Below are 15428 nucleotides of genomic sequence, written 5' to 3'. Positions count from 1 at the left end.
CAATCTCATTGCTATTCATACGAATTTGGACGAATTACCTATACCTAACCCCGCCCCTAAAGCTGTGGTTTAGAAAAAATGTACAAAATCGTATGAATTAAATAAATCAATATACGCTATTTTTCAGTGTAATATGAAAAAAATAAATTGCAAATGTGAGATTGTCATCCAACCCCCAAATCCATCAGGAATTTATTAAAACGTAGCTGTGAAAATGTTTATTGTGTTTCATGTTCCATAAATGCCCCTTGAAATTAAATACAACAGAGAGAACATTTTGTGGAAAGGAAAGCTTTGTTTCATAAAAAAAGGAGTAGAACACAGAAATTGATATACCTGTACACGGATGCTGATGATACATCTGTACTTCTCTTCCCATTTTCTTATATACATTATATTAGTTAATATATAGTTTATAATGTCAGAGAAATGCATTTGATGCATGTAAATTCATATTCCTGACTTGGAAAAAAAAACGGTGATGAGGTTATAATTAGGACACTGAAAATATTCTATGATCCAGACTAAAGCATTTCAATGTGCAACATAATGAGAAAAAGCCCTTAAATAAAACATAAGAGCTCAAGGTAATTTCAAGTGATTCAAATTTTGTATTAAACATAGACGTCTATGCATTTTAAGTCAGTTAATTCAACATTTTACTGCTGTAAGATTAGTGAAACAGGTCAGGATATTTACCCCAAAACTGGATTTGTATCCACTGGGAATTGATTGAATCATTAAAAGTAGGTGTTGCATATCAAAATGGAGCAAAGCTGCTGGAGAGAATGGGTTGGGAGATACATGACTTTAGCCAGGAAAGTTGTTTCATTTTGATGAAAGATTACATAGATTCTTTCTTTGGAATAACATGCACCAGTTGTGCAAAATAAAATCAGGAACATGTACATGTATTTACTTGAATAGTCCATTTTGATTTTACATTGACCTCAAACCATGTTAAAACACAGTTTCCTGCCTGTGTTCAACAAGAAAACTAAAATTCCTCAAGCGCTGATAAAAATGCAAAATCATTCACTTTGTAAGAGGAAATTTCCACTGTAGTAATTCCAACTGCATTTAGGGGCCTTTTCCTTACACCAGTACTCTCATCAAGTGTAAAAAAGTGATAACATCCTCACTTAATCCTGAGCAATGAAAAACTCTGGGAAAAACTACATGTGGCCGTTAAGCTTTATAGCAAAGAGCCAAAATTACATCTGTGCAACATTACAGTTGCGATATGTGCAGCACATCTGAGCTAAAATACATTCTCTACCTGAAAAGTTACACCCTCACCTTGATATATCCATGTATTTTTGTCCGTTTCCCATGATAACATGTCATATTTTGACAAAAACAACAGGTTGTCCAAACATTTTCCAGACAGATTAAAAAAAGTGAAATCTTGCTCGCATTTTGGATTCCTCCTGATTAGATTCGCTAAACACATCCAACCGTGGTTTAAAAAAACAAGATGGGTTATTTAGAAAAGAGTTCCTAAAGAAATGTTTCATCATACGTCTCTTCTTTATGAGACTCACTGGATTGAGAGTCAGGTTTTAGCATCTTGAAATGGTCACTAGGATCCTTTGTTACAGCATCATAGGATGGCGGAGGCCCCTTCTCTGGACCGTAGTGCTCTTTAATCATTGACGCTATGAGTCCTTCTCGCTCCGGAGCACTGTCCTCTTCTGACCAGTGTGCGTCTTGGTTTATGTGCCTGTACAGGTAAGATGCCTGCTTCATTTGTCGTCTAACCAGGTGCCGTCGGTAGCAACGCTGGATCAGTGACGCCTTGAAATCTCCTCTGCTTGCGCCGCAAGGTGGTGGTGATGGGCTCGTGGGATATCTTGGAAGGGTTCGCCATCATGAACTTCTCCTCCATTTGTTGCTTCAAAGCGTCCATTTCTCCGGTCTCCCCAAGGACCCGCTTGGTGAAGGCAAACAGGATGTCCAGGCAGTGGATCCTGTCGCCGCTGACCATGGTAGATCCATGTTGATGAGTTTGATTTTGTTGGGTTTGGCGATCCTCAGAGGTTCGGAAAGGCTGTCTGCGAAACTGGAGAGTTTGGAGTACTCAATGAAGTGCGTGGCCTCAACGTCGAACTTCTCCCAGACCTCGTAGAACATCTCGAAGTCGTCCTCGCTCAGAGGTTCGGTGCTCTCCTCTGTGGCCACGCTAAAGTTCTCCAGAATGATGGCGATGTACATGTTGACCACGATCAAGAAGGAAATGATGATGTAGCTGACGAAGAAAGTGATCCCTACTGAGGGATTGCCGCAGTTGCCCTTGGTATTGGTCCCGGTGTTGATGTAACTCGAGCTGCATTCTTCCGGAGAGTTGTTAAGAATGGGATCTAGTAGGTTATCCCAACCGGCCGACGTGGTGATCTGGAAAAGGCAGATCATGCTGTTCCCGAAGGTCTCAAAGTTGAACATGTCGTCAATCCCACCCTGCTTCTTCACATAGGCGAAGTTCGCCATGCCAAAGATGGCGTAGATGAACATGACCAGGAAGAGCAGGAGGCGATGTTGAACAATGCCGGCAGTGACATCATTAAGGCAAAAAGTAACGTCCTTATTCCTTTAGCTGCTCGTATTAGTCTGAGAACTCGTCCTATTCTTGCCAGCCGGATCACTCGAAACAGAGTTGGGGACACAAAGTATTTTTCTATTATGTCAGCAAGGACAATTCCTACAAGGAGGGACAAAATTAAAACCAGGCATCAGCACACAGAAAGTGGACTCACGTGAAAATCTCTTGAAGAATTGAGAAATGGCACTATGAACATCTCAGATCACAACAACCCAGTTGAAAAGACAAGCTGGTGTCTCTGCAAAGTTTTTAGCTAACTTAACCAAACCAGCAATCCTTCTTTGGCTTCACCATAATGGTGACCAGATGGACCCGTACCAAAGAGCTAACCAGTATAAACCAAGTTGGTCTTTTCAGCAGGGAAGTCTTGAATTAGCCACACGTACCACTTACCAGACTGTAAAGTCGTGCACTTACCAACGATGGACAGAATAACCACTACAAAGTCAAATATGTTCCAACTAATGGTGAAGAAATAACAGCGGAGGGCAAATATCTTGATGAGGCATTCAGTGGTAAAGATGACAATGAAGGCCAGGTTGATGTTATTTAGGATGGTCTCCATACGAGCAGATTGTTCATCGGTCTCGACCATCATGGTTATCATGTTGAGAATAATGAGCATCATGATAGTGATGTCAAAGGCTTGCTTGGACACTAAGTCGAAGAAGAATCCTTGTAAAATGTTCTAGAGGAAAAAGAGTTTATGGTGAGAAATTAAGAGTTTCATTTAGAGTAAAAAAAAATGGTTAAAAATCTTACCAGTGGTCTTGGAATTGGCTTCTGTGGCTTTTTCGATCCAAGTTTCTTCATTGCATTGTAGTACTTTTTCTGTTCTTCAGTCATGAATATATCCTGGCCACCTTTAGTACAGGGAACAAGCAGCTGTTATTTTTCATGGAACACAATAAATGTAAGCAGAATGCTTTTGGAGAAGTTAAACCTAAACACCTATCATTCTTTTCTGTTGATTGAAGTTATCGATGATGACACCGATGAACAGATTTAAGGTAAAGAAGGATCCAAAGATGATGAAAATAACGAAGTAGAGGTACATGTAGAGGTTTATCTCTTTGACGGGCTGCTCCTCGACCTGACAAACAAGAACCATGTAAACCTTGAAGACTCACATAGATGGTTTTCCTGAGGGTCTAAAGCTCTAATCAAGTTTCAAATCAAGGTTAAAAGGCTCTTTTAATGGCTTTCTCAACAACCCGGTTTTCCAAAGAACACTCTTTTAAGTGGACCTATTATTTTCAAGGTGATGACAGGTCATAGGTAATAAATAGGTTGTTCTTTTGTAAATTTTGATGTAAGTCATTAATTTCAGGAATGAAAAGAACATGCTTACTCCACGGGAATCAACAGCGGCATACATGATTTCCATCCAGCCTTTGAATGTTGCCTGAAAAACAAAGTATTTAAGAATGCTTGAATGTCCATCTAAAAGAGATTGTCAATTTATTCAAATACATGTTCTGCTTCAAGGTGAGCATATTTCTTTCCATGCCTGACCATAGTGAAACTTGGCTTTTAGTCAGAGGTAATTACGCATTTAAGTTTCATACCTTCTGTAAAGACAAAGAGTTGTGACTCACCAAGAGTCAGCATGAACGCCATTAAGCTAGGCCATTTTTGGATGTCGTTGGCATGGTTACAGAAATTATAACCTGTGGTGATTGAGAGACTGTTCCTAGTGGTAAATGATAGGTTAAGGCCCAGCGAGTTGCAGGCCCTGAAAAACTCTGGTTGCTTGGCTACCTTAACAAATATGATGATTCTACAGCACAGTCACCAAAAGTCCTTCTTGGACCGAAATGTTAAAGACAGAACAGAGCTCACAATTTTGGCTTCCTTTCTAATGGGTGTAAATTTGAATTGGAATGCATTCAGAAATGAGCTTTTACCTTTAAAAATGTCCTTAAATTTATCATTTAAAAAAAAACCTTAAATATATCCACTACAAAGGTGGATAAGAATCTGCATAACAGATTTTCTTTAATTGTGCAAGACTATTTTTTGGTCTTGAGAAACATTATCTTGAATTTAGGGAAATTTCTATTCATGCAAGTAGCAATTTTTGCCCAATGCTCCTATTAATTTATGACCACAGAATGAAATGACAGGAAAAGTAATTTATTTAAATGAATTAAAGTTTAAAATTTAGTCACAGATGCATAAGTAAGTCCAACACAAGATTTGCAAAAAATAATAATAATTAAAAAGAAAATAATAAAAATAATCACATCATTAAACTGGACTAATTGTGCCTATTTATTCTCTGATGTCTAGATTACATTTTTTCCAACATTGACATATTCCTAGATCCTTAGTTGAGTAATAAAACTGTCAATACTAGTTCAGTATTTAAGTACACAATTAGCATGGCCACCAAAACAATTTGACATGGTTAAAATTAATGAAATATTAATTACTTAAAATGTTCTAAAAGTTCTAAAATAAATATTGACATATTAAAATATATTGTACAAATGATTCTCACTTTCTTATACTTATTATAAAAAATATTATTACCAAATATTGGATTAAATCTTTTTAGCAAATTTTTTCGGCAACTTTTTAGTTTTTTCTCAATTATTGAAGGTTACCAATTATCAATTGAATCCAATATGTGTTGATAATGTAGCATAATAAATTAGATTTACAAGTAATTATGGTCTTTTTTGACTGGGAACAAGGGTTAAATTGGAACTAGAGTTCTGCATCCTGTTGGGCCGCTCCGGAAAATTATTATAACTCTGAATGGCACAAACCCTCGAGACACTTACCACCTGCAGAAGTGAGAGGTATCCAAGGCCCACATTGTCGAAGTTGACTTTCACTTTGGTCCAGTAGAACTGGGTGTCATTCATAGCCTGGCAATCACTCTTGTTGTTGACCAGGGATACGCTTTGAATGTACCCTGTCCTGTTGACACATTTCCCGAATTTCCCAGCGAAAAGGTTGACGCCCATGATGCTAAATATGAGCCAGAAGATCAGGCACACCAGCAGTACGTTCATGATGGACGGGATGGCGCCGATCAGAGCATTAACCACCACCTGGACGACAGGAAATTAGGATATGATACCATACAGGAAATAGTCATAATGTAACTGCACGCAACCACAGCTCTAGATCATTAAAGCAAAAAATAATCAAATAAAACTTTCTATATTTCTCGCAGTTTTTCTGCCGATTAAGTGATAATATGTGGCTTCTTCACCTTATGGCTGTTAAAATAGCAAACAAATGCTACAAAATGCATCATATTTTGTGAAAGTGTGACGTGCTTGTGCAAAACAGACACTATTTACGCAATCAGCGGTCCAAACTTTTTAAGAAATGTATTGTGCAGAGCTGTAAAATCTCAGTAAATCTGACATGCTTTAATGAGTGTCGCATTTAGAGAGTTAAGCGACAGAGAAGACAGGATCTTACCCTCATTCCTTCAAATCTAGAGAGGCCTCAGGGGCCTCAGAGCTCTGAGAGTCCTCAAAGATTTAATGGCCCCAAAGTCTGAGTAGCCCAGAGAGTTAGCAACCAAGCTAATCAAAGAAACCTGCAATTAGAAAAAAATGTGTGATTCTTTATGTAGAGCCCTAAACAAATGTTTGCATTGTTTGTTTAAAATGAGGGATAAAAGAGAAATTTGTTTGGTTACAATGTTTTATGCTGATTTGTTTTTTTATATATATGTTCCTTTAAGACTTCTCTAAAAGTGTAAACAGTATTTAATACCAAGAACTAAAACAAGGACTTTAATTTTGTTGTATTTTCTGTTAATATTATCTCGTCCTATGAGAACGAAGGACTTTGACCCCTTAAGTTCAGGGGCGGGGTTAAAGAAGAACGTGAAGTGGTGCGTGCTACGCGGGTTTTTTTTTCCGTTGAGCGAGTCAGAGCAACGTGGTGCGAAAAAGTGTGTGCGTGAAAGAAGCTCATTTCATCTCATTAATAGACATTTTCAGTGACGGTCTAAGTTTAGAAATGTTTCTGTAAATATATTAATTGAAGACGCATCACATATCGCGCGCCACTGCTGTGCAAAAAGAGAGCGCCGAAGAAAGTTTGCGAAGGCCGCATATACACCCCAGCCTCGCGTGAGTTCTGCTTCGACCAGAGAAGACTACAGAGTCGTTTTTCAGGAGACTGAGAGATCGTCGAGTCAGGGTCGCGAGGTGGAGGAGGATCGTCGTGGAGTTCGTTTGGCATGTTCCAGGACGGAGAAGTTCATCGGATTCGTGCAACGTCATCGAGGATGTCGTCATGGAGGCTGTGCGTTTCATCTCATCGTTCATCAAGGGTCCGCGATTATTATTCCATGAGTGAAATCTAGTTCCCTGGATTCGTGAGTAACGTGTTACAGTTTTGTTTCATCACAAGAGCTCCAACTAGCGCGCCAACGTTGAACTGAAAATCCCAGCTGGGTAATATTGAGTTTTACAGGAACTTTGGGTTATTTTTATATTTTATTTTGTGTTTTCGAAATATTGTTGAAACTGTGTGAATTGAATTACTTGCTTACTCAAGTGACTTAATAAAAGCAAGTTTAAAAAAGTCATACAGGTTATAGTTTATCATACATCTGACATTTCATACTGATATCTGAGACCCGAGTGGTATTTGAATGTTTAATTCTTGAGGTAATTTGTGAATCACTATTCACGGAGTAATTTAGATGTAACTCTCGCCTAGACATTTTTTTGTTTTGATTTGATTTAAACTTTCCCTAGTCATTATCTGAGCCGTACAGCGGGAGAGGGCTACATTTGTGGGGGCTCGTCCGGGATCGTTTCAGATTATTCAGATTGTTAGATTTCAGATTATTAAATTTCAGACTGTTTAGCAGCTATACACAGATTTTTTTTTTTGAACACGTACTTTGAACATTGGTGCAACAGGAACAAAATGGAGGTTAATGAGATTATTGCATGGTGCAGAGAGAAAAGCGTTGAGTTGGACAGAGTTCTTATTTTAAGCAAGGTGCCTACAGACTGTGATGACAGAGTAGTCTATGATGTGCTGGATACTGTTCTGGGGATTGGGAAATGCAAAGTGCTTGATCGTCACTCTGATGAAACTAAGCAATATCAGTTTATTTTGATTGAAATAGCTTGTAGCATCTCCGAGATATCTATTCCTTCAGAGATTGGAGGACCTGAGGTTGGTCCCTGGTACACGCAGGTCGTTCATGTAGCAGCTGAAACCCCTAAGCAGAGAGAGGAAGAGTTCCAGTCTAAATTGATCTCTTTCCTCCAAAAAGAGGGCAAATCATTAGCTGACATCCCAAGTGTTGTTTCCCTGCACCTGACCCTCAACACTAAATTAGTTGATGCCATAAACTCTCTTGTCCAAACGTGTCATGTGGCTTCATCAGAGGAGAGAGTGGGATACAGAAGGCTGCGTCCTTTCTCAGGATTCATACCAACTCCTCCTGGGGAAGATGAGTATGAGGTTTGGGTAGAGCAGACTACCCACATTCTGGAAGAATGGCAGTGTTCTGATAATATCAAGAAGCAGAGACTTGTAGAGTGTCTCAGAGGTCCTGCAGCCGATATTGTTAGATTTGAAAAGACTGGAAACCCAACTGCTACTTTCAGTGATTATCTCAGTGTGCTAGAGTCAACATTTGGCACTACTGAGGATGCTGCTGATTTGATGTTAAGGTTTCTGGAGCACTTACCAGAATGAGGGAGAAAAGCTCTCCGCCTACATACTGAGGTTGGACAGGATGTTGCACAGTATGCTAAGGAAGAAAGGCATAGAATATTCTGCCTGAATCATCTTCGAATCACGGCAGATTGTCAGAGGTGCCCTGTCAAGTGATCTGGTGGCTATGCGGCTGAGGATGACCCATAAGCTTTGTGCCCCTCCTTCTTTTAATGAATTAATGAAAGAAGTGAGAGAAGAAGAAAACATAGTAAACAGTCGGAGTTCATTACAGTCTAAAGTAGCCGTGTCTGTAGTGTCCTCCGCCAAGAAGGAGTCATCTGCTAATACTAACCTTGCAGACTCAAAGTAGAGAAGCTGAAAAGGGAGATTAGGGGTTGAAAAATGAAGTGTCACGCTTGTCAGCTGCAGCAAAGAACCTGTAACCCATGATCGTCCTGCTATGCACAGTCTATCTGCAACTGCAGAGAGTAAAACAACAATAAGACCAGTGATCAAAGCTGGTGTTTTCTGTTACAGATGTGGGGAAGATGGGCATCTGAAGCGTGATTGTAACAATGAAGAAAATCTCAGGAAAGTAAACCAGCGACTCATCAGAATGAGACAGTCATCGGGAAACTTCTCCGGGGCTCAGTAGAGGAACGGCCTGAAGCTCCGGGAGAGACACGTTCCACAATGTGCAAAAGAGTCAAAGTTGAGCCAGCAAGTATTCGAGCGGGTTAGTGGGACCTAGCTCTGTTCTTCCTATCCAGGTGGAAGGAATCTATGCAAAGGCTTTGCTGGATAGTGGATCACAAGTCACTCTGCTGTATAGATCTTTCTATGAGAAATACTTAAAGCATCTGCCATTGACACCAATAGAGAATTTGGAGATATGGGGACTAAGCAGGCAGCAGTACCCCTATGATGGCTGTTTGTCTTTAAGATTGGAGTTTCCAGGATCTGTGGCAGGAGTAGCAGAATCCATCGATGCACTTGTGTTGGTTTGTCCCGACCCTGTCATGAAAGGAGATGTCAACATTCTGGTGGGAACAAATACATCTGTAGTGAAAAAGCTGGTGGAAGCGTGCAAAGATAAAGTGGGAGATGATTTTCTTCATACTTTAACTGTCCATCCTGAAATCCGAAATGCTTATGAGCGGGTCATTGCAGTGGAAAAGTGTGACGAGGATGACAGAAGAGGAACTGTCTGGTATCTTCACCTAAGCCACTGAAACTGTCTCCGGGGAAGAATGCTAGGGTTTATGGAATTCTAAAATACCCTGCTGTTCTTTCTAATAAGACCTTGTTAGTGGATAAACCAGAGGAACCGTGGTTTCCTGAGGAACTCCTAGTAACCCCGGAAGTGCAGTCTACTGACGTTGTCAAGTCAAAAAGGATTGGAGTTACAATCAGAAATGTCTCCTCTCGCCCCATGACGATTAAACGAGGAATGGCTATTGCTCATGTTTTTCCTGTTGAGATTGTCCCTACGGTCTCTAAGCCCAACGAGAGTAGTGGTCAGGCAAACTTGAACAAGAATTCATTTAATTTTGGTGATTCTCCTTTGACCGAGGAATGGAAACAACGGCTGATTGAAAAGATGTTGGAGAGGAAGGAGGTCTTTTCATGTGATGAATTTGATGTGGGATGTTCAAGGAGTACCCAGCATCACATTCGACTGACAGAGGATAAGCCTTTTCGTGAAAGGTCCCGGCGTCTTCCGCCAGCTGACTTGGAGGATGTCAGGCAGCATTTGGAGAAGTTGAAAGGGGCAGGGATTATCACAGAGTCAAGGAGTCCCTATGCTTCTCCGATTGTCGAGTAGTACGGAAGAAGAATGGACAGATCAGGATGTGCGTGGATTACCGGACGTTAAATAGACGTACTGTCCCAGATCAATATACTGTCCCACGCATTGAAGATGCATTGGCTTGCCTGAATGGGAGCAAGTGGTTCAGTGTGTTGGATCTCAGAAGTGGATATTATCAGATCCCTCTGAGTGAAGCAGATCAAGAAAAGACGGCATTCATCTGCCCAGTGGGGTTCTATCAGTTTCAGAGAATGCCACAAGGGATTTGTGGAGCTCCAGCGACTTTTCAAAGAGTTATGGAAAGGACAGTTGGGGACATGAATTTGTTGGAGGTATTAGTTTACCTGGATGACCTCATCATTTTCGGAAGGACCTTGGAGGAGCATGAAGAGCGGCTGCTTAAGGTGTTGGATCGCCTCATGGAGTGAAGGTTTGAAGTTGTCTTTGGACAAGTGCACCTTCTGTCAGACCTCTGTCAGTTATGTTGGACACATTGTGTCTCAAGATGGTGTCTCAACTGACCCCTCAAAGATTGATGCTGTACAGTCCTGGCCTCGACCACAGAACGTTTCAGAACTACGTTCTTTCTTGGGATTCTGTGGATACTACAGAAGATTTGTGAAAGACTATTCAAAAGTGTCCTACCCACTTAATCAGTTGTTGCAAGGATGTCTGACGACAGCGAGTTTGAAGAAGATAAAAGCAGGACTCAGTCCAGAACGAGTACTGTATAAAGCCTCTGATCCATTTGGGAGTAGATGGACTGATGCTTGCGAAGCTGCTTTAAGGAGTTGAAGGAGACTTACCCAGGCTCCTGTGTTGATCTTCGCAAATCCTCAGCTCCCGTATGTCCTACATGTGTGATGCCTGCTGTGAAGGGTTGGGTGGGGTCTTGTATCAGGACCAAGGAGAGGGGTTACGACCTGTAGCATTTGTCAGCAGAAGTTTGACGCCTTCTGAGAAGAATTACCCAGTCCACAAACTGGAGTTCTTGGCATTAAAGTGGGCAGTCGTTGACAAGCTACACGATTACCTGTACGGAGCTAAATTTGAAGTACAGACCGATAACAACCCATTAACTTATGTTCTGACAACTGCAAAGTTGGATGCTGTCGGACATAGGTGGTTAGCGGCCCTCTCAGTATACGACTTTAGTCTCAAGTACAGGCCTGGGAGACAAAACATTGATGCTGACGCTTTGTCGCGTCGTCCTCATGGGACAGTGAAGGACCAGGAATGGGTGAATATCCCATCCTCTGGAGTGAGAACGTTGTGTAAGCTCCCAGTTCAGGACCCATCCAGTTTCCTGGCAAGTGTCAGCAGGATTGTAACGTCACTAGGAGGATCCTCTAAGTCAGTCCTAAAGCATATTGCAACTTAACTACACTGGATGCTTTCAGACTTCCAAAGTTGAGTTCTGTGGACCTGTCCTCTGCCCAGCAAGATGATCCGTGTCTTGGGGGGATATGGAGAGCTTTGAAAAGAGGAGATCTGTCCACAATTAAGAAAGAAATTCATCAGGATCTTGCAGTGATCAGGAGAGAATGGGACAAGTTGGTGCTGGAGAATGGGGTGATGTTTCGATGCACTAAAGCCCCAGACAGATCTCATCATAAACAGTTGTGTCTACCAAAGAAGTTCCATGCAGTAGTTTTAAAGTCACTTCATGATGACTCTGGTCACTTAGGGTTCGACAAAACCTATGGGTTTGTGAAAGAGAGATTTTACTGGCCCCGAATGAAGGTTGATGTGACAAGGTACTGCCAGACCTGTCCCAGATGCGTAAAGCGGAAGACTCTGCCAAAGAGAGCTGCACCTTTGTCACATTTGTACAGTAGCGGACCAATGGATCTTGTGTGCATGGATTTTCTCTCCATTGAGCAGGATTCCAAGAACATCTGTAATGTCCTTGTCATCACAGACCACTACACCCGATATGCACAGGCATTCCCGACTAAGGACCAGAAGGCATCCACAGTTGCAAAGGTTTTGTGGGAAAAATACTTTGTTCATTATGGTCTGCCTAGACGAATGCACTCGGACCAGGGTCGGGATTTCGAGAGCAAGCTCATCCATGAGTTGTTTGATCTGTTAGAGTGGAGAAATCTCGGACAACGCCGCATTACCACCCCAGGGTGATCCGCAGCCCGAACGGTTCAACCGGACACTTCTGGACATGTTGGGGACCCTGGATCCGAGTCAGAAACAGCAATGGAGCCGTCACATTGGACATCTGGTACATGTGTACAACTGCAGTCTGAACGGCTACAGGGTATTCTCCTTACTTCCTTATGTATGGAAGGGAGGCCAGACTCCCCCCATCGACCTGAGTTTTGGTGTGTCAAGTGATGGAACTTCACACAAAGTCTTATCAGCGGTTTGTAAAACCATGCAGCAGGAATTGAAGTATGCATATGGGCTGGCAGAAGAAAATGCTAAGAAGAAAAATGCAGGAAACAAGAGGAGATATGATCAGAAACTGCGTTACTCTCAACTGCTACCTGAGACAGAGTGCTGATAAGAAATCTTGGACTGCAAGGAAAGCATAAGTTGGCAGACAGATGGAGTACTGAGCCTTATGTCGTTCAAAGTCAGATGCCTAACTTGCCTGTGTTTCGACTTAAGCCAGAAAGTGGAACTGGACCGGTCAAGATCCTGCATAGGAATCACATTCTTCCTATTGGACAAGAGTTGAGACAAGAAATTCCTCACAGTGTCCCTCAGCCTAGAAGGAGGGTTTTGAGACGAAGGAAAAATGTTGAAATGCGTGAGAGTCCAGAACAGGAAGTTTAGGATACAGCTGGAAGACGAGAAGTAGAAGTCAGAGCTGATCAGAATGCTGGGAGTTCTGATAGTGAGGATGAAATGTATGGAGTATGGTTTCCAGAACCGGAAGATTGTCAGTGGACACTGAGAACAGAAACTTCTCAGAAGGATGCAGTAGTTTCAGAGAATGTCACAGAGATTGTGGAACACTCGGATACAAGAAATGAGACTCTTAACTCTGAAGAGTCCGATTCAAGACCTCTATTAAACAATGACACTGACGATTTACAAGATGTGAGTCAAGTACCAGATCTTTGTGATAACGTTACCAGTCCAGTGCAAGATCTAGTTAGTGGAGATCCAAGTAATGAAAATCAGAATACCTCTGATGTACTTGAATCTGCTAGAAGGTCTCAGAGAACCAGAACTGTGACTAAGAGATTCACATATGATACTCTTGGTATGCCGAAGGTTGAGCCAGTCCTTGCTCAAGTAAAAGCTGTAAACCCTGTTAGATACAGTTCTACCATCTTTTTGAGGTTGAATATGCCCTCCAGAAAGTTGAGTACTTGTGCAATTACTTTAAGGCCACGGCAGTAGTTTGAATAAATCAGTGCTGTTTGTAGGTTGACTCGAATATAGTTTTTTTTTTATATCTAGAGAGACCTGTTTATGCCTAGGTAACAGATTAAGACATTAAGTTGAAATTGTACAACAAGGTGCTATGAGGTTAATACATGTTTTCTCGCTGTGACAAATTAGAATGTTTTTTTTTCTCCTCGTTATGAGGACATAAATGATTCTTGGTGAGGGGAGAATGTAGAGCCCTAAACAAATGTTTGCATTGTTTGTTTAAAATGAGGGATAAAAGAGAAATTTGTTTGGTTACAATGTTTTATGCTGATTTGTTTTTTTATATATATGTTCCTTTAAGACTTCTCTAAAAGTGTAAAAGTATTTAATACCAAGAACTAAAACAAGGACTTTAATTTTGTTGTATTTTCTGTTAATATTATCTCGTCCTATGAGAACGAAGGACTTTGACCCCTTAAGTTCAAGGGGCGGGTTAAAGAAGAACGTGAGTGCGTGCTACGCTGGTTTTTTTTCCGTTGAGCGAGTCAGAGCAACGTGGTGCGAAAAGTGTGTGCGAAAGAAGCTCATTTCATCTCATTAATAGACATTTTCAGTGACGGTCTAAGTTTAGAAACGTTTCTGTAAATATATATTAATTGAAGACGCATCACATATCGCGCCGCTGCTCGCTGCAAAAGAGAGCGCCGAAGAAAGTTTGCGAAGGCCGCATATACACCCCAGCCTCGCGTGAGTTCTGCTTCGACCAGAGAAGACTACAGAGTCGTTTTTCAGGAGACTGAGAGATCGTCGAGTCAGGGTCGCGAGGTGGAGGAGGATCGTCGTGGAGTTCGTTTGGCATGTTCCAGGACGGAGAAGTTCATCGATTCGTGCAACGTCATCGAGGATGTCGTCATGGAGGCTGTGCGTTTCATCTCATCGTTCATCAAGGGTCCGCGATTATTATTCCATGAGTGAAATCTAGTTCCCTGGATTCGTGAGTAACGTGTTACAGTTTTGTTTCATCACAAGAGCTCCAACTAGCGCGCCAACGTTGAACTGAAAATCCCAGCTGGGTAATATTGAGTTTTACAGGAACTTTGGGTTATTTTTATATTTTATTTTGTGTTTTCGAAATATTGTTGAAACTGTGTGAATTGAATTACTTGTTTACTCAAGTGACTTAATAAAAGCAAGTTTAAAAAGTCATACAGGTTATAGTTTATCATACATCTGACATTTCATACTGATATCTGAGACCCGAGTGGTATTTGAATGTTTAATTCTTGAGGTAATTTGTGAATCACTATTCACGGAGTAATTTAGATGTAACTCTCGCCTAGACATTTTTTTGTTTTGATTTGATTTAAACTTTCCTAGTCATTATCTGAGCCGTACAGCGGAGAGGGCTACATTTATAAAACAATCAGAATATTTTAATTAATATTAATAAAAAAAACCTATCTAAATGGCTTTTTTAACTGTATGTTAAATAGACTATAACATGCAACTTGATGCAATTTATCTATAAAAGGAAAATTACACAATTTTGCACTTTTGGAGCATTCTATAGGAACACATTTATTGGGACATAAATTAGATCAGTTTTACAAATTTTTAGTTTCAGGTTAAAATCACAATAGGTTTCCACTCTATTCTACAGTCAGAGTAGACAGACAGTGTAGAACAGATTTTCTGCTGTAATGTGTCTGATGGCGGCCACAGGAACAGTAGGAATGTGTCTGATGGCCGATGAAGTGAAATGAAGACATAACATGGACAAGTATGCACATATGCACATCAATGTATATATCTACATACTCAACTATATATGCATGATCAATATGCATATATATAAAATAGAGTGAGGTTTTATAAAGAATTTGGGTTCTTTAATTTTGATCATATTTTATTTAGTTTTTTTTTTTTTTTTTTTTTTTTTTTTTAATATGATTCTCATCAGTCCAAATTCATTATTGTTTAAGATTCAGTTTATAGATTCCATTTATGGATTATAAAATGTAGTCC

At 40.6% G+C, this 15428-nt stretch overlaps 1 protein-coding gene across 1 annotated transcript in view; it reads right to left on the bottom strand.

Moving 5' to 3' along the window:
• Positions 1-1500: 1500 nt before the first annotated feature.
• scn12aa (sodium channel, voltage gated, type XII, alpha a) overlaps positions 1501-15428 on the bottom strand; it is a 51528-nt gene continuing 37600 nt past the window's right edge. The window contains 11 exon segments of the mRNA XM_043233500.1: positions 1501-1806; positions 1808-1986; positions 1989-2531; positions 2534-2698; positions 3017-3287; positions 3362-3462; positions 3551-3692; positions 3951-4004; positions 5389-5661; positions 6041-6065; positions 6067-6161. Coding sequence (XP_043089435.1) covers positions 1501-1806; positions 1808-1986; positions 1989-2531; positions 2534-2698; positions 3017-3287; positions 3362-3462; positions 3551-3692; positions 3951-4004; positions 5389-5661; positions 6041-6065; positions 6067-6161 — 2154 coding nt within the window.

This window comes from Puntigrus tetrazona, unplaced genomic scaffold (genome assembly GCF_018831695.1).
Source record: "Puntigrus tetrazona isolate hp1 unplaced genomic scaffold, ASM1883169v1 S000000846, whole genome shotgun sequence".
NCBI classification, from domain to species: Eukaryota; Metazoa; Chordata; class Actinopteri; order Cypriniformes; family Cyprinidae; genus Puntigrus; species Puntigrus tetrazona.
Note: the sequence above shows the minus strand (reverse complement) of the source record. Positions and strands in the feature narration are given on the sequence as shown.